This window comes from Primulina huaijiensis, chromosome 17 (genome assembly GCF_012295235.1).
Source record: "Primulina huaijiensis isolate GDHJ02 chromosome 17, ASM1229523v2, whole genome shotgun sequence".
Classification (NCBI taxonomy): Eukaryota; Viridiplantae; Streptophyta; class Magnoliopsida; order Lamiales; family Gesneriaceae; genus Primulina; species Primulina huaijiensis.
The window spans coordinates 3,222,524-3,239,461 of record NC_133322.1 but is presented as its reverse complement, the minus strand read 5'-3'; the positions used below and the strand labels follow the sequence as shown (position 1 = coordinate 3,239,461).

The 16,938-nt window shown below is 32.2% G+C and overlaps 4 protein-coding genes across 6 annotated transcripts; all 4 read right to left on the bottom strand.

The window, feature by feature from the left end:
* Positions 1 to 665: 665 nt before the first annotated feature.
* Positions 666 to 2,078, bottom strand: LOC140962338 (protein CASPARIAN STRIP INTEGRITY FACTOR 2-like). The gene is made up of 3 exons (XM_073421205.1): positions 1,930 to 2,078; positions 1,181 to 1,212; positions 666 to 985 (listed from the first exon to the last, which is right to left on the bottom strand). Exons 1-3 carry the CDS (start codon positions 1,997 to 1,999, stop codon positions 839 to 841), a joined length of 249 nt encoding a protein of 82 aa, XP_073277306.1. The 5' UTR covers positions 2,000 to 2,078; the 3' UTR covers positions 666 to 838.
* A 2,302-nt stretch (positions 2,079 to 4,380) lies between these two features.
* Positions 4,381 to 8,574, bottom strand: LOC140962422 (chaperone protein dnaJ 10-like). Of its 2 annotated transcripts, XM_073421298.1 has the most exons (9): positions 8,412 to 8,574; positions 7,919 to 8,016; positions 7,245 to 7,303; positions 6,657 to 6,819; positions 6,447 to 6,576; positions 5,506 to 5,664; positions 5,228 to 5,400; positions 4,734 to 4,814; positions 4,381 to 4,637 (listed from the first exon to the last, which is right to left on the bottom strand). In XM_073421298.1, exons 3-9 carry the CDS (start codon positions 7,286 to 7,288, stop codon positions 4,620 to 4,622), a joined length of 768 nt encoding a protein of 255 aa, XP_073277399.1. In that variant the 5' UTR covers positions 7,289 to 7,303; positions 7,919 to 8,016; positions 8,412 to 8,574; the 3' UTR covers positions 4,381 to 4,619. The 2 variants fall into 2 exon arrangements, with proteins under 2 accessions (XP_073277399.1, XP_073277400.1); XM_073421299.1 differs by lacking the exon at positions 7,245 to 7,303.
* Positions 8,575 to 10,284: 1,710 nt separating this feature from the next.
* LOC140962441 (chaperone protein dnaJ 10-like) lies at positions 10,285 to 14,549 on the bottom strand. 2 transcript variants are annotated; one of them, XM_073421331.1, is made up of 9 exons: positions 14,319 to 14,549; positions 13,824 to 13,921; positions 13,150 to 13,208; positions 12,562 to 12,724; positions 12,352 to 12,481; positions 11,410 to 11,568; positions 11,132 to 11,304; positions 10,638 to 10,718; positions 10,285 to 10,541 (listed from the first exon to the last, which is right to left on the bottom strand). In XM_073421331.1, the coding sequence occupies exons 3-9, from the start codon at positions 13,191 to 13,193 to the stop codon at positions 10,524 to 10,526; spliced, it is 768 nt and encodes a 255-aa protein (XP_073277432.1). In that variant the 5' UTR covers positions 13,194 to 13,208; positions 13,824 to 13,921; positions 14,319 to 14,549; the 3' UTR covers positions 10,285 to 10,523. The 2 variants fall into 2 exon arrangements, with proteins under 2 accessions (XP_073277432.1, XP_073277433.1); XM_073421332.1 differs by lacking the exon at positions 13,150 to 13,208.
* A 1,622-nt stretch (positions 14,550 to 16,171) lies between these two features.
* On the bottom strand, positions 16,172 to 16,672 carry LOC140963279 (bZIP transcription factor 44-like). Its single transcript, XM_073422564.1, has one exon. The coding sequence runs from the start codon at positions 16,670 to 16,672 to the stop codon at positions 16,172 to 16,174; it is 501 nt and encodes a 166-aa protein (XP_073278665.1).
* Between the last annotated feature and the right edge of the window lie 266 nt (positions 16,673 to 16,938).

Here is a 16,938-nt window from a genome sequence, read left to right as displayed (position 1 = left end):
GATAAAGTTGACCTGTCTCTCTGTGAGACTGACTCACAAAAGATATAGGCCCCTTGTAATCCAATGATTTTAAATTGATACGGTGTAAATCTCTTCAAGTAGTATAGATTTTGCCTGTATATCAATAATTTCACTAAAATTGTGTAAACATGCATTTATAATATGTTTGCCGGCATGCATTTGTCAAGTACTGGAAAAAATGAAAGGAAAGGAAAAGAAGAACTCACAGCCACAGGAAGTGATATTAATGGACCAGAATCGATTGTTTGTTTAGTCAACTGTTTGTTAAGTTTGAGATTTTTCTTTCGTTTTCATAAGCATGAACAAAATTGACTTCAATCTAGGCTAATTAATCATTATCATCATTCCGAGTACATTTATTTTATCGTATCCGTGCTTATCTATAATATTTCGATTATTGGTAACGGAAATACGAAGCAATCTGTACAGGCGGAAGCCAGTGGGTACACATGGACTTGTGGTCCTTTCCAACATGAGAAGATATATCCATGCCTACATGCTACAAAGTCATAAGGCTATATATGTGTGTGTGCGCGCGCCCCCCTTGGCCACGGACCATCCAACTAGGCGACAGGGAGTCGTGATGGATCGATCCAGAGAGGAACATGTGCTAGAGACCCAGTGGTACTGGAACAATCGGTCAATTAATTCAATGAACATAGGAAATATATATATAACGCATCATGACAAACCAAAAAACGTCGAAAATTTCGATATGTTTACACATAAATGTAGTTGAACAAACTACATATAATATGATATCAACTTCATAGGATTTTATAGCGCGCGACTCACGATCGACGTCAATTAGCTGGTATCAGTTAGGAATGAGTTTGAAAGGAGGTTTAACGAATGCTGGTGGTGGATCATAGGTTCCATAGTCGTTTGTGCTAACATTAAGAAGCAGTCTTTCGTGTGCATCGTTTGCTTTCTCATGGCTATGTGGTTCCCATGATTTTTTCTCCTGCCATCCAATTTCAAATTTTCCAAACATTATGCCAAATGTACGTTTGAGTTTTGTTTGAAAAAAAAAATGCAATTTCGACATGCTCGCGTAATTTTTAGTGTATCTATGTTTTTTTTTATATATATATAATTGAATTATAAGATATTATATTATAGATACTTTAGTCTAAAATTTCTGTGGGTATGAACTCACTTCCATGGACTCCAATGAAGAAGATGGCAGGCCTGCGTGAAATGAGCAAATGGGATTATTGCAATATTCCAAAACCCATACTTGAAGAATTTGTCTTTGCTCTACTTTTTTCTTCCGAATTATAAAATGGCTACACAATATAAATTATGAGGTGTTAATTTTTTTTTAAAGTGTAAAATTTTAAAATTTTATGTTTATATAAAAGCATGTAAATTTTGTTTGTTATATAATAAAATTATCTATTTTTTGAAAATATTTAAAATATAACAACAAACTTCAACGATGATGGATTTTTATTCGAGAGCCGAAAACAAAAACAGAAATCGCATTTAAAAAAATGGAAAATATAATAACAAGCAAAGTGGGTCTCATGTGAGACCGTCTCACGGATCCTAATCTGTGAAACCGTCTCACGTCAACCCTACCGATATTCATAATAAAAAGTAATATTCTTAGCATATAAAGTAATATTTTTTCATGGATGACCCAAATAAGAGATCCGTCTCACAAATATAATCCGTGAGACCGTCTCACACAAGTTTTTATCTAACAAAGCAACTCGATTTCACTAGAATCCTATATCATATTGTGGGAAGAAAAAAAACCCCAATTAATTTAGAAGAACAAGAAATAAAAACCTATATATAAATAAGTTTATTTCAAAATTTCTTAATGCACATAAAACTTGAAACTTTACCATATTAAGGATTAAATTTAATTATTGTTCTTGTGAAAATTAAGTTACATACCTGGAATAGAAGTGGACGAAATGAGAAATAATACAAGGATGATGTTCTTGACAAGAAGAATGAGACCCATTTTTTAGGAAAATTTTAAATATATTTTTTTTCTCCCACTAAGCTGCTGAAGAAGGATTCTTAAAACATGCTCAAATTAAAGTGACAAACTGTTTATTATTATATTATAGAAAGGCCATATTTAAGCTTTTTATAGCATAGGGACACACATCACATCTAGTCATTAATTAATATCTTATTAGTTAATTATACAATACTTAAGGAATCATGATCATTATAATATATTCAATTTCATGTCTTAAGTTAGGTTATCATGAATTTAAGCATTTTAAAGTTAAATTTCGATGCAGAATCAACGTCTCATGTGTTAGTACTACAATGGACCCTGATCGGTTTTGATCGGTCTAGTGCCAACACATGGGACGTTGGATCTATACACTTGTTATGATCGAATTTACGACAAATTACATGCTTAATGAATTGAAAAAAAAACCTAGACATATGAAACAATATCATGTGCAAGGTTGTTAACGTGAAACTCAATGTGTAATAGAGAAGCCAAATAGCACAAGTTTGAATAACTTGTCGTAATAGAAATTATAATGTCAAAATGTAATGGATTGAATCAATAATATTTCTTGTACTATATTTAATGAATAAAATGGCCATTTGGAATAAAAGTTGAAATATTAATGATATTTTTTTGGTTAATTTAAATAAAACTTATATGTCATTTAAAAAATAAATTGGCATATTAATTCCTACCTTTTAAGAAGATTTCATAAAAACCTTATTATTTTATTTTAGATAATACACATAAAACTGTTTTAATTTTAAAATAATTTATAAAATACTTCTAAATGTCTTATAAATTTGAAAATATTTTATAAATGTGCCAAGTATGCTGTAAATTTAGCTTAAATGACTCCATATTTAGGCTAATAATATAGAGTAGGTCTCTTGTGAGACGGTCTCACGAATCTTTATATGTGATACGGGTCAACCCTATCGATATTCACAATAAAAAATAATACTCTTAGCATAAAAAGTAACTTTTTCATGGATGATACAAATAAGAAACATGTCTCACAAAATACGACATTTGATACCGTTTCACACAAGTTTTTGTCAATAAAATTTATATGACCAAGGAAATGGGGAAGTCGTGAGGGTAAAGTTATAAAAAAAAAAAAAAAAAAAAAAAAGTTTATGTGTTAGGTTAATTTATTAATAAATTAGGTTGGCCTAAAAGAGCTTTTGTGGAAGAATAGTGCTTTCGATCATCCAAAACGACATCGACATTGCAACAAACGTCAATCGAAACGACAGTTTGGAGGATGAAGATAAGATTTTTATTAATTACGTTATACGTACCATCAAATCATAATCATTTAATTTATATCAATTTAAAATCATTTTGTATAATAATAGGTTCGATCAAATTTAATTGATTACTTTATTTATAAAAGAAATTGCCCCTCACTATCTATTGATCAATCAAAACTTCCACATTGGGCTTTCGGGATTATCATATTAAAAAATATTATTATTTTATTTCTAAATTCCCCTAAATAGTGTTCTTGATATCTGTTAAATCGTTTAGAAGTAAAGTGGTCTCTTAAGATTTAAGTTTTAGAGTAAGATATGAAACAACTTTTGTCACCCACTAGTGTGAGTGAATCAAGATAAGCTTGGTTCAGAATAAAAGATCTTCTTTGTTTCTGATGCCGAGTCTAGATCTAAATCAGTTCGAGATTAATCTAGAGTCAGAATTATTAATGAATCAAATGATCCATACTAAATAATAATAATAATAATAGGCAAAAAATTATATGAGACGGTCTCACGGGTCGTATTTTGTGAGACAGATTTCTTATTTGGGTCATCCATGAAAAAATATTAATTTTTATGCTAAAAGTATTACTTTTTATTGTGAATATCGGTAGGGTTGAATCGTCTCACATATAAAGATTCATGAGACCGTCTCACAAGAGACCTATTTAAAAAGAAAATGTTTTACAGTCTTAACTGCAAATGGGAAATATCAAAAGCCTCCAGAAAAGAAATTACACAAAGTGAACACTTATGTCTCTAGGAATCCTCCCCAACCAAACATAAAACTTTTAGCAAGTTTACTCTGGGTTAAAGATATTATATAGTTTACACCACGGATTATAAAATATATACGAATCTCATATTAAATTTATCTAGAACCCATACAAGTAGTGGATAATCCAACATTTATATAATAAGTAACTACATTACATAAATTTCTTATATCTATTAATTTTTATCAGTCATATAACACATCCATTAACTTTCATAATCTCATCTCATCTCACGTGCCAAACAATATGTATTATTATATGTTTTACTTGACATAGCACGAGCTTAATGGAAGAAAGAGTGACAATGTTGTCATTCAAATAATTTTAAAAAGTATATTTCCCAATTTAACATCTTATAGGAAACCACATGAAATCATCCAATGTATTCCATCAGACACTTGATATACAAATTTTTCCTATGTGTATATAACATTTTCTCATTTTACAATCCTCAACTCAATAAGGAACATAGTTAAGCGGACAAAAGAGTAGCAGAGTAGCAGACTTTAAGGTGTAATAGCACCAGCTGTGCAGTTCTTGATTCCTTTGAGCAAGTTAGTTATATTCTCTGCATTATCTTGCCTTCACACCCTGAAAAACATTGGAAAACAAGGTTTACTTGAATACTTCACATTTCATTTTGAAAAACGAAGCTTCACTTGTGTCAAATTACAAGATCAAACTTACTCCGAAAATTTTCCCAATTTTCTTCATCCCTTTAGCTCTTAGTCTGAGAACATCCTTTGATGCACTGGGATCTTTGAGCACCTGGCATAAATACACCAGATCTTTCACTAAATTCAAATCTTTTGGATTGACGTTGATAGATAGGCTAATTTCAAGAATTTCGAGTAACGTTTTAAGGTATGAAACATTATGGTGCCAACTCGCATGTGCTAGCATTTGGGAAAGGTGGTAACCAGTTTGGTATTAGAGTATGTAATCCTAGTATTCAAAACCCTCATCTTTATTAAGTTGGTTTCGAGTGTTTACTTCTAGGATTTCGTTAACTTGTTTCTCATGCAAATGTACGTCTCGTGTATTAATTCTAGGCATATTGCTGAACTCAAATTTCCGCAAGTACTGTCCTCAAAAGCTTGAGGTGTTGGAACGTGGTCAAATAATAGTGATGTATATATGAGATTGATCGTATTTATGAATTGATGAAAAGATAAACTTACCGTTTGGCATACATGAGATAAGGTCATTTCAACATCTGCCACATTCATCTTCCAGAAAGACTCAAGCATTGAATCTTGAATTTCTTTAGCCTCTTTCGAGGTCTTCGCATCTTTGATCTCTTCTATGTCAAAGCTCTTCCAATGTTCTTGAAGTTTAATGTAGGAAACAGCAGCTGAAACCCAAAACAAGAAAAAAAAAGTTTAAACTTCATCCAAAAGATTGAATGGATTGAAAAACATAAACCTCAAAGCATGTGTGAAAAGAAAAAAAATATCACCTGAAGATGCTGCAGCTCTCGATTTTCTTGTGTGTCTTTTATCTCGTAACCATTCTTCTACAAATAAAATCTTCAAAAAACGCTTGCCTTTTCCTATTTCTTTTGCAGCTTTCCTTGTGTAAATATAACCGATAACGCGCAGCAGGGCCACACCAAAAGCTGGAAAACACATCAAATGAGTCTCTTCCTTTTATCCATCGTCATCATGATTTTAATGGCCCTTTAGGTTCTCAAATTGGAATACAGTCTAATTATTCTTTGCCTTACAGATTGATCTTGTTTTCTTCCATAATTTTCCACATCAACTGTTTCGATATATTGTAGAAATTTTTTAATAGAAAAGATGGGGACTGGGAAGCAGAAAATAAATTGCTCGCACTAACCTATGTGATTGCATGTATGTCACAAAAATCAAACCGTGGAACTTGAGGTATTGTAAAGTTCAAAAAATTTGAGTTGCACCCAATTTATTAGCTAATGTTTTTGATATTATAGCAAGTGCACGATCTTACAATTGGTCTCCAATTCTAAATCATGTGCTAGCTTAATTCACATTATTTACAAGTTGAAACAATTGTTGGTATTCCAGGTTCTTATCTTACTGTTTATGTGTCATATTGATCAAAATATGGTACTTGAATTGTTAGGAAAATTAAATTATTTGAGGAGCACTATCACTATTAACCATAAAATTTAGCAGGTAAGCACTCGGTTCAACATAAATCTGGCCCATAAACTCGAGCAAATATTTCTAACTTGGTTTAGCTAAGAAGTTCAAGGTATCATAAAAAATATTATTGAGATTAGTTAGTCCGAACATTGAAATCAAGAACCACTTTGTTTGACTGAAATTATTATTTTTGTATAAGATGGATCCGAAAAAATCATATAGATAAGGCAAGACGCATTATTTAGAATAAATGCAAGACAAATTAGCTTACCTTCTTGAGAAAGGCGCTCGACTTCTAAATTTGCCCATTTTACTAAGTCATCGTTTTTCCCTTCAACACATAGTTGAAGTCGATCTTTCAGAGTCTCTACAAGTTTCAGTTCCCTATCCTCTCGAACTGCCTTCACTCAAAGTACTCGAAAGGCTCAGTTGAGAAATCAAAAAAAATCAACTCAAAATTTAGGACGTGGATCAAGTATACCTTCATTATCTCATCAAGTTTTGGTTTTTGAACTTCAGGGGATAAGGTCGGATCAAATTCAGGAGGTGGCGAAGAAAGTAACACAAGCTGCCCAACATAATCCTCGAAAATCTCGTTTCCAAACACCTTTCTGAACAGAGCTTTAGTATCAACCATAGAGTTCCTGGAGCAATTAGCAAAAAAATTTAAATGTTTGTTAATCTATCAATACATTATATTTCATTATTACATTTAAAAACTATAACATAATATATTTTGACAGACATGACAAGACAAATACCATATAATATATATCTCTCAGAATCGTAACAAATATATGTTACATTTGCAATCCAAATTCTGAAAATGCATCTTTCATAAATATTTTCTGCAAATGCAGCAAACATATCCAAAAATTATATAAATGTTTATGGCCTTTCTTTATTAAAGTTGCATTTAATTTTATCAAAGCAAAGGCAAAGCCTCGCTTAAAGTCAATTTTGTGTCGTTTAAAAACATACTATCGAATGTGTATGATGCATTAATACTACGTGAACAGGAATGATTAACACAACATTATAAAACGCAATTACCAGTCATATATCTTACCCGGAAATTGTTGGCAGCTCCTCAGCCTCCATGATTTTTATCATGTGTAAAATTATGGCCTTGAAAAGAGGAAAAAAAATCACTAAATGCATGCATATGATTATAAATTTCGCATATCCCAAATTCAAGCTAGTCATTAAACACATGAATACGCTGTAAGAAGAGACGGACCAAAATATAATACTGGATGCCATACATTGGAACCAGTGAGGTTGGTATCCTAACATGCAGATGTCGATTTTCTCTATCACATACCTCATAGATATCTATCGAACTTCCATGTGATTTAGCAGAAAAATCTGATTATTTTTTAGGTTACTGCTTATTCGTGAAACAATAAAAACCTTTCGAACTCAGCATATAAGTCTTAACATTATGATCACCAGTTTGTAAAAATATCAGAACCAGGTACGGAATCCAGTCACTTCAAGGCCTTCAAATTCTTTGATCATCAATCCACAACACAACAAGGTATAAGATTTTTAATATCCGCAAAATATAAAAGAATTATAGAGAAAAATAAATCAACATTTGATGGAAAGATCTTGCATCGAAAAGCATACCGCATGAGGAAAAATAAATGAAAAAGTTAATATAAATTCTATATTCTTGTCACACAGGCATTTCATCAAATAATTTCACGTTCCATTATGAAATAAACTTTGAATCCTTACCTTTGATTGGTGACCCTATTCAATCTGAGATCCACGCATCAACTTCAACTCCAATGATTTTATGACATTCAATATCGGCAACCATGGTAACCACCCAACTAAATTGGCCAAAAAAGAAAAAGAAACTAAATCAGATTTCATTTCAAGAATATGCGGCCCCTCCCTCCCTCCACGCAAGGGGGAAAAAAACCATTTTATAAACATCAAGAACCTACTCAATGGAGACATATTTCACAACAAGAATTCTATGAAAAAAAGAAAAAAAATCCAGCAAACGGGATATAAAGGTGAAAAATATAAAATCAAATGTTAACGCTTGCATATATTTTCAAGAACCTGAGGATAAATCAAAAATTAAAACCACCAAAAATAATAAATTGTGACCAACAATTCACACACATTAATTATCTACATTGCACAACAACAAACAAAGACGATTAAAAGACGAACTCAGGATGTGAAAAAAATGAGAAATGGAGAGAAAAATACTAACGAGATGGAATTTGAGCTTTGGAAAATTAGGGGAATTCCTGAGCCAAAATTCCCCCTCTTGAATTTCACCTTGGGAAATCAAGATTCGACGTCTCTCTTGGAATCCTTATTGATGTTATTTTTTAATTACACAATTAAAATGTTTGTGACATTTTATATTGTAGCTGCTGTACAGTTTACCGTTGATTATTGGCGCTGTTAATTTTGTCACGTGAAGCCAGCCGACACATGCAAACGCAATGAAATTTGGGCAAGTTGAGGAGTGAATTTTTTTTTTTTACTGCGTCATATCCTTATTTTGTACGATTATATTCCATGTATTTAAAAATGTATTTCGATATTTAATATGTGTTCGAGGAGTTAGAATAATTGACTGTTTGGTTATACTCATAAGTCACATCGACATTTTATTAGGTAAGTCTGTCACACATGTTTGTTCAGTGAAATCATTTGATTAACGTGGTTTGCAGATTATTAAGTTAATCTGGAGAGTTATCCATTGACGCACCGAAAATAATGGTTACGATTATGTATTTTCGATATATACTGATCTGAATTTGTGGAAAAAATCTTGTATTCGAAACTTAATTATAAAACAACGATACTCTACTAATTCGCCTGTGAATCGAGAGCATCTTTTTCGTGGCCTCATACTTTGTTTCATTCTTTATTTTCCACAAAGTCGGTGGAAATCTCAACAAAACTTGACCTGTTTCTTCTCAAAGAAAAAACGAATGCCGGTCCCACGCCCTTGTATCGTTTTTTTCACACGATTTTTTTTATTTAAAAAATGCTATTTATCCTTTCCTTTATGCTGTGGGTTAGATACTCGAATAAAGGAAGAGGTTCAATTCAGGAATTAAAGTCTATAATTTCTTCTATGATTTACAATCAAGTAGGAGCAAATGCAATTCTAAATATTGTGACATTAATTTTGTGTTTCGATGATGGGTTGATTACATAAGTTACTCTGTAAAATTTCGAAATTGTTAGAACTCTCCGTGATTATTTACTTCTATTATGTTTTCATATCTTAACATACATATCTCTGAAAATATGTACGAAAAATTATGCATTTTTTCAATTTTTGAAAACATGAAGATATGTATACTCAAATTTAAAAAATATTTTTTAAAAAAATAAAAATTAAAAATATGATAAGTTAATGTATAGAAATTATCTTTCAATAAATAATATACATACATGTTTCTTATTTTTCATGAAAGAGTAGGTCTCTTGTGAAACGATCTCATGAATCTTTATTTGTGAGACGGGTCTATCCTGTCGATATTCACAATAAAAGGTAATATTTTTGACATAAAAAGTAATAATTTTTCATGGATGACCCAAATAATAGATTCGTCTCACAAAATACGATCCGTGGNTCGTCTCACATATAAAGATTCATGAGACCGTCTCACAAGAGACCTATTTAAAAAGAAAATGTTTTACAGTCTTAACTGCAAATGGGAAATATCAAAAGCCTCCAGAAAAGAAATTACACAAAGTGAACACTTATGTCTCTAGGAATCCTCCCCAACCAAACATAAAACTTTTAGCAAGTTTACTCTGGGTTAAAGATATTATATAGTTTACACCACGGATTATAAAATATATACGAATCTCATATTAAATTTATCTAGAACCCATACAAGTAGTGGATAATCCAACATTTATATAATAAGTAACTACATTACATAAATTTCTTATATCTATTAATTTTTATCAGTCATATAACACATCCATTAACTTTCATAATCTCATCTCATCTCACGTGCCAAACAATATGTATTATTATATGTTTTACTTGACATAGCACGAGCTTAATGGAAGAAAGAGTGACAATGTTGTCATTCAAATAATTTTAAAAAGTATATTTCCCAATTTAACATCTTATAGGAAACCACATGAAATCATCCAATGTATTCCATCAGACACTTGATATACAAATTTTTCCTATGTGTATATAACATTTTCTCATTTTACAATCCTCAACTCAATAAGGAACATAGTTAAGCGGACAAAAGAGTAGCAGAGTAGCAGACTTTAAGGTGTAATAGCACCAGCTGTGCAGTTCTTGATTCCTTTGAGCAAGTTAGTTATATTCTCTGCATTATCTTGCCTTCACACCCTGAAAAACATTGGAAAACAAGGTTTACTTGAATACTTCACATTTCATTTTGAAAAACGAAGCTTCACTTGTGTCAAATTACAAGATCAAACTTACTCCGAAAATTTTCCCAATTTTCTTCATCCCTTTAGCTCTTAGTCTGAGAACATCCTTTGATGCACTGGGATCTTTGAGCACCTGGCATAAATACACCAGATCTTTCACTAAATTCAAATCTTTTGGATTGACGTTGATAGATAGGCTAATTTCAAGAATTTCGAGTAACGTTTTAAGGTATGAAACATTATGGTGCCAACTCTCATGTGCTAGCATTTGGGAAAGGTGGTAACCAGTTTGGTATTAGAGTATGTAATCCTAGTATTCAAAACCCTCATCTTTATTAAGTTGGTTTCGAGTGTTTACTTCTAGGATTTCGTTAACTTGTTTCTCATGCAAATGTACGTCTCGTGTATTAATTCTAGGCATATTGCTGAACTCAAATTTCCGCAAGTACTGTCCTCAAAAGCTTGAGGTGTTGGAACGTGGTCAAATAATAGTGATGTATATATGAGATTGATCCTATTTATGAATTGATGAAAAGATAAACTTACCGTTTGGCATACATGAGATAAGGTCATTTCAACATCTGCCACATTCATCTTCCAGAAAGACTCAAGCATTGAATCTTGAATTTCTTTAGCCTCTTTCGAGGTCTTCGCATCTTTGATCTCTTCTATGTCAAAGCTCTTCCAATGTTCTTGAAGTTTAATGTAGGAAACAGCAGCTGAAACCCAAAACAAGAAAAAAAAAGTTTAAACTTCATCCAAAAGATTGAATGGATTGAAAAACATAAACCTCAAAGCATGTGTGTGAAGAAAAAAAATATCACCTGAAGATGCTGCAGCTCTCGATTTTCTTGTGTGTCTTTTATCTCGTAACCATTCTTCTACAAATAAAATCTTTAAAAAACGCTTGCCTTTTCCTATTTCTTTTGCAGCTTTCCTTGTGTAAATATAACCGATAACGCGCAGCAGGGCCACACCAAAAGCTGGAAAACACACCAAATGAGTCTCTTCCTTTTATCCATCGTCATCATGATTTTAATGGCCCTTCAGGTTCTCAAATTGGAATACAGTCTAATTATTCTTTGCCTTACAAGATTGATCTTGTTTTCTTCCATAATTTTCCACATCAACTGTTTCGATATATTGTAGAAATTTTTTAATAGAAAAGATGGGGACTGGGAAGCAGAAAATAAATTGCTCGCACTAACCTATGTGATTGCATGTATGTCACAAAAATCAAACCGTGGAACTTGAGTTATTGTAAAGTTCAAAAAATTTGAGTTGCGCCCAATTTATTAGCTAATGTTTTTGATATTATAGCAAGTGCACGATCTTACAATTGGTCTCCAATTCTAAATCATGTGCTAGCTTAATTCACATTATTTACAAGTTGAAACAATTGTTGGTATTCCAGGTTCTTATCTTACTGTTTATGTGTCATATTGATCAAAATATGGTACTCGAATTGTTAGGAAAATTAAATTATTTGAGGAGCACTATCACTATTAACCATAAAATTTAGCAGGTAAGCACTCGGTTCAACATAAATCTGGCCCATAAACTCGAGCAAATATTTCTAACTTGGTTTAGCTAAGAAGTTCAAGGTATCATAAAAAATATTATTGAGATTAGTTAGTCCGAACATTGAAATCAAGAACCACTTTGTTTGACTGAAATTATTATTTTTGTATAAGATGGATCCGAAAAAATCATATAGATAAGGCAAGACGCATTATTTAGAATAAATGCAAGACAAATTAGCTTACCTTCTTGAGAAAGGCGCTCGACTTCTAAATTTGCCCATTTTACTAAGTCATCGTTTTTCCCTTCAACACATAGTTGAAGTCGATCTTTCAGAGTCTCTACAAGTTTCAGTTCCCTATCCTCTCGAACTGCCTTCACTCAAAGTACTCGAAAGGCTCAGTTGAGAAATCAAAAAAAATCAACTCAAAATTTAGGACGTGGATCAAGTATACCTTCATTATCTCATCAAGTTTTGGTTTTTGAACTTCAGGGGATAAGGTCGGATCAAATTCAGGAGGTGGCGAAGAAAGTAACACAAGCTGCCCAACATAATCCTCGAAAATCTCGTTTCCAAACACCTTTCTGAACAGAGCTTTAGTATCAACCATAGAGTTCCTGGAGCAATTAGCAAAAAAATTTAAATGTTTGTTAATCTATCAATACATTATATTTCATTATTACATTTAAAAACTATAACATAATATATTTTGACAGACATGACAAGACAAATACCATATAATATATATCTCTCAGAATCGTAACAAATATATGTTACATTTGCAATCCAAATTCTGAAAATGCATCTTTCATAAATATTTTCTGCAAATGCAGCAAACATATCCAAAAATTATATAAATGTTTATGGCCTTTCTTTATTAAAGTTGCATTTAATTTTATCAAAGCAAAGGCAAAGCCTCGCTTAAAGTCAATTTTGTGTCGTTTAAAAACATACTATCGAATGTGTATGATGCATTAATACTACGTGAACAGGAATGATTAACACAACATTATAAAACGCAATTACCAGTCATATATCTTACCCGGAAATTGTTGGCAGCTCCTCAGCCTCCATGATTTTTATCATGTGTAAAATTATGGCCTTGAAAAGAGGAAAAAAAATCACTAAATGCATGCATATGATTATAAATTTCGCATATCCCAAATTCAAGCTAGTCATTAAACACATGAATACGCTGTAAGAAGAGACGGACCAAAATATAATACTGGATGCCATACATTGGAACCAGTGAGGTTGGTATCCTAACATGCAGATGTCGATTTTCTCTATCACATACCTCATAGATATCTATCGAACTTCCATGTGATTTAGCAGAAAAATCTGATTATTTTTTAGGTTACTGCTTATTCGTGAAACAATAAAAACCTTTCGAACTCAGCATATAAGTCTTAACATTATGATCACCAGTTTGTAAAAATATCAGAACCAGGTACGGAATCCAGTCACTTCAAGGCCTTCAAATTCTTTGATCATCAATCCACAACACAACAAGGTATAAGATTTTTAATATCCGCAAAATATAAAAGAATTATAGAGAAAAATAAATCAACATTTGATGGAAAGATCTTGCATCGAAAAGCATACCGCATGAGGAAAAATAAATGAAAAAGTTAATATAAATTCTATATTCTTGTCACACAGGCATTTCATCAAATAATTTCACGTTCCATTATGAAATAAACTTTGAATCCTTACCTTTGATTGGTGACCCTATTCAATCTGAGATCCACGCATCAACTTCAACTCCAATGATTTTATGACATTCAATATCGGCAACCATGGTAACCACCCAACTAAATTGGCCAAAAAAGAAAAAGAAACTAAATCAGATTTCATTTCAAGAATATGCGGCCCCTCCCTCCCTCCACGCAAGGGGGAAAAAAACCATTTTATAAACATCAAGAACCTACTCAATGGAGACATATTTCACAACAAGAATTCTATGAAAAAAAGAAAAAAAATCCAGCAAACGGGATATAAAGGTGAAAAATATAAAATCAAATGTTAACGCTTGCATATATTTTCAAGAACCTGAGGATAAATCAAAAATTAAAACCACCAAAAATAACGTAAATTGTGACCAACAATTCACACACATTAATTATCTACATTGCACAACAACAAACAAAGACGATTAAAAGAAGAACTCAGGATGTGAAAAAAATGAGAAATGGAGAGAAAAATACTAACGAGATGGAATTTGAGCTTTGGAAAATTAGGGGAATTCCTGAGCCAAAATTCCCCCTCTTGAATTTCACCTTGGGAAATCAAGATTCGACGTCTCTCTTGGAATCCTTATTGATATTATTTTTTAATTACACAATTAAAATGTTTGTGACATTTTATATTGTAGCTGCTGTACAGTTTACCGTTGATTATTGGCGCTGTTAATTTTGTCACGTGAAGCCAGCCGACACATGCAAACGCAATGAAATTTGGGCAAGTTGAGGATTGAATTTTTTTTTTTACTGCGTCATATCCTTATTTTGTACGATTATATTCCATGTATTTAAAAATGTATTTCGATATTTAATATGTGTTCGAGGAGTTAGAATAATTGACTGTTTGGTTAATAGTCATAAGTCACATCGACATTTTATTAGGTAAGTCTGTCACACATGTTTGTTCAGTGAAATCACTTGATTAACGTGATTTGCAGATTATTAAGTTAATCTGGAGAGTTATCCATTGACGCACCGAAAATAATGGTTACGATTATGTATTTTCGATATATACTGATATGAATTTGTGGAAAAAATCTTGTATTCGAAACTTAATTATAAAACAACGATACTCTACTAATTCGCCTGTGAATCGAGAGCATCTTTTTCGTGGCCTCATACTTTGTTTCATTCTTTATTTTCCACAAAGTCGGTGGAAATCTCAACAAAACTTGACCTGTTTCTTCTCAAAGAAAAAACGAATGCCGGTCCCACGCCCTTGTATCGTTTTTTTCACACGATTTTTTTTATTTAAAAAATGCTATTTATCCTTTCCTTTATGCTGTGGGTTAGATACTCGAATAAAGGAAGAGGTTCAATTCAGGAATTAAAGTCTATAATTTCTTCTATGATTTACAATCAAGTAGGAGCAAATGCAATTCTAAATATTGTGACATTAATTTTGTGTTTCGATGATGGGTTGATTACATAAGTTACTCTGTAAAATTTCGAAATTGTTAGAACTCTCCGTGATTATTTACTTCTATTATGTTTTCATATCTTAACATACATATCTCTGAAAATATGTACGAAAAATTATGCATTTTTTCAATTTTTGAAAACATGAAGATATGTATACTCAAATTTAAAAAATATTTTTTAAAAAAATAAAAATTAAAAATATGATAAGTTAATGTATAGAAATTATCTTTCAATAAATAATATACATACATGTTTCTTATTTTTCATGAAAGAGTAGGTCTCTTGTGAAACGATCTCATGAATCTTTATTTGTGAGACGGGTCTATCCTGTCGATATTCACAATAAAAGGTAATATTTTTGACATAAAAAGTAATAATTTTTCATGGATGACCCAAATAATAGATTCGTCTCACAAAATACGATCCGTGGGACCATCTCACACAAATTTTTGTCTTTATGAAAATAGATGGTTGACCCCTTGCTCGATCAACAGCAAGATTTCACCCATTAGCAAAGATTTGATTTATTGTTTAGTCACTTATGTTATCTTTACCCTATAAGGAAAATTAATCAAGTAAAGGAAATCTTTAAAGAACAATCATCAAAGGACATATTTTCTATAAATTTATTGACCAAATTTATACGATTGTTAATTTGATGGATCGAATAATAAATTTTTAACGTTTTTCTTGTCTTATACGAGAGACTTGATATGCATTTTTTTATATAATAAAAGTACAAACACAAATTTTTTTATTGATAAAAATATTTACATAAATAAATATTGAGCAAGTCCGAAAACCATCTACTTCCTAATTTTCAAAATATTATTATTTTATTGTTTTCATATATTATATTATAATTATATAAAATAAAAGCATTGAACTATTGATACAGAATCAATGAAGAAAGCCAACTACATCAACAGCAGCTGCCGGGGAAAAAAGGGGCTGACTTGGGTCCAAACAGAAATAATTCATGAACCCGGCCGATTCTGCCGTATAAAAAGCCGGGTCCTCAGCCAGCATGAAGCCGCCGCTTCCATGGCTCAGAAAGCTCGCTATCTCATTAAGGGAACGAAGCCGGTGGCTCAACTCAGCGACTTGAGCTCCGAGAACGGCGTTCTCGGCCTCGACTCTGAGGTTAAGCTGGGTTGTCGTGTGCAAGCCGGCAAGAATCTGGCTCTTGTTGTCCCTGAGCTGAGCCGCTAGAGTCATCAAGCTGTTGACATGGTCCTGCTTCCTCAGCCGGCTCCTACGAGCCGACTCGCGGTTCGAGATCATTCGCTTTCTCTTCTTTTCATCCATCTGTTGGAGATTTTCCTCGGATCCGGAAACTCGGATCCCGTCACCCGTACCCGAGTCCGATGAATTTGATGACGTCCCACTAGAGGAATCCATGATAAAGAACTTAAATTTCAAGATAAGTGCCAAAAATTACAGAGCTCTAAATTTTAGCTGAATCCAGATGATTATATGGCTAAATTTTGCTCATATTTCACGAAAAATACCACTTTTTACAGAGATTTAACTAAAATTTAGCAGAACTCGGCTGATAATTTAGTGTGTGTTGGCTAAATCTTGCTCAGATTCGAACAAAAATACCAACTCATACAGACAGATCAATCTAGGTAAATTATTGGGTACCCAGATGGGTTTATGATTAT

Bases quoted from the DNA above. Each gene is read 5' to 3' on its own strand.
- LOC140962422 (XM_073421298.1), bottom strand. From the start codon at position 7,288: ATGATAAAAATCATGGAGGCTGAGGAGCTGCCAACAATTTCCGG. The intron at 5,401-5,505 runs GTGATATTTTTT...TTTGGGTTTCAG, and splicing joins GAGAGCTGCAGCATCTTCAG to CTGCTGTTTCCTACATTAAA. The intron at 4,815-5,227 runs GTAAGTTTATCT...TATTTATGCCAG, and splicing joins TATCTCATGTATGCCAAACG to GTGCTCAAAGATCCCAGTGC.
- LOC140963279 (XM_073422564.1), bottom strand. From the start codon at position 16,672: ATGGATTCCTCTAGTGGGACGTCATCAAATTCATCGGACTCGGGTACG.
- LOC140962338 (XM_073421205.1), bottom strand. From the start codon at position 1,999: ATGGGTCTCATTCTTCTTGTCAAGAACATCATCCTTGTATTATTTCTC. The intron at 1,213-1,929 runs GTATGTAACTTA...CATTTCACGCAG, and splicing joins TTCGTCCACTTCTATTCCAG to GCCTGCCATCTTCTTCATTG. The intron at 986-1,180 runs GTGAGTTCATAC...ATTGGATGGCAG, and splicing joins CTTCATTGGAGTCCATGGAA to GAGAAAAAATCATGGGAACC.
- LOC140962441 (XM_073421331.1), bottom strand. From the start codon at position 13,193: ATGATAAAAATCATGGAGGCTGAGGAGCTGCCAACAATTTCCGG. The intron at 11,569-12,351 runs GTAAGCTAATTT...TGTGTTTTCCAG, and splicing joins CGAGCGCCTTTCTCAAGAAG to CTTTTGGTGTGGCCCTGCTG. The intron at 11,305-11,409 runs GTGATATTTTTT...TTTGGGTTTCAG, and splicing joins GAGAGCTGCAGCATCTTCAG to CTGCTGTTTCCTACATTAAA.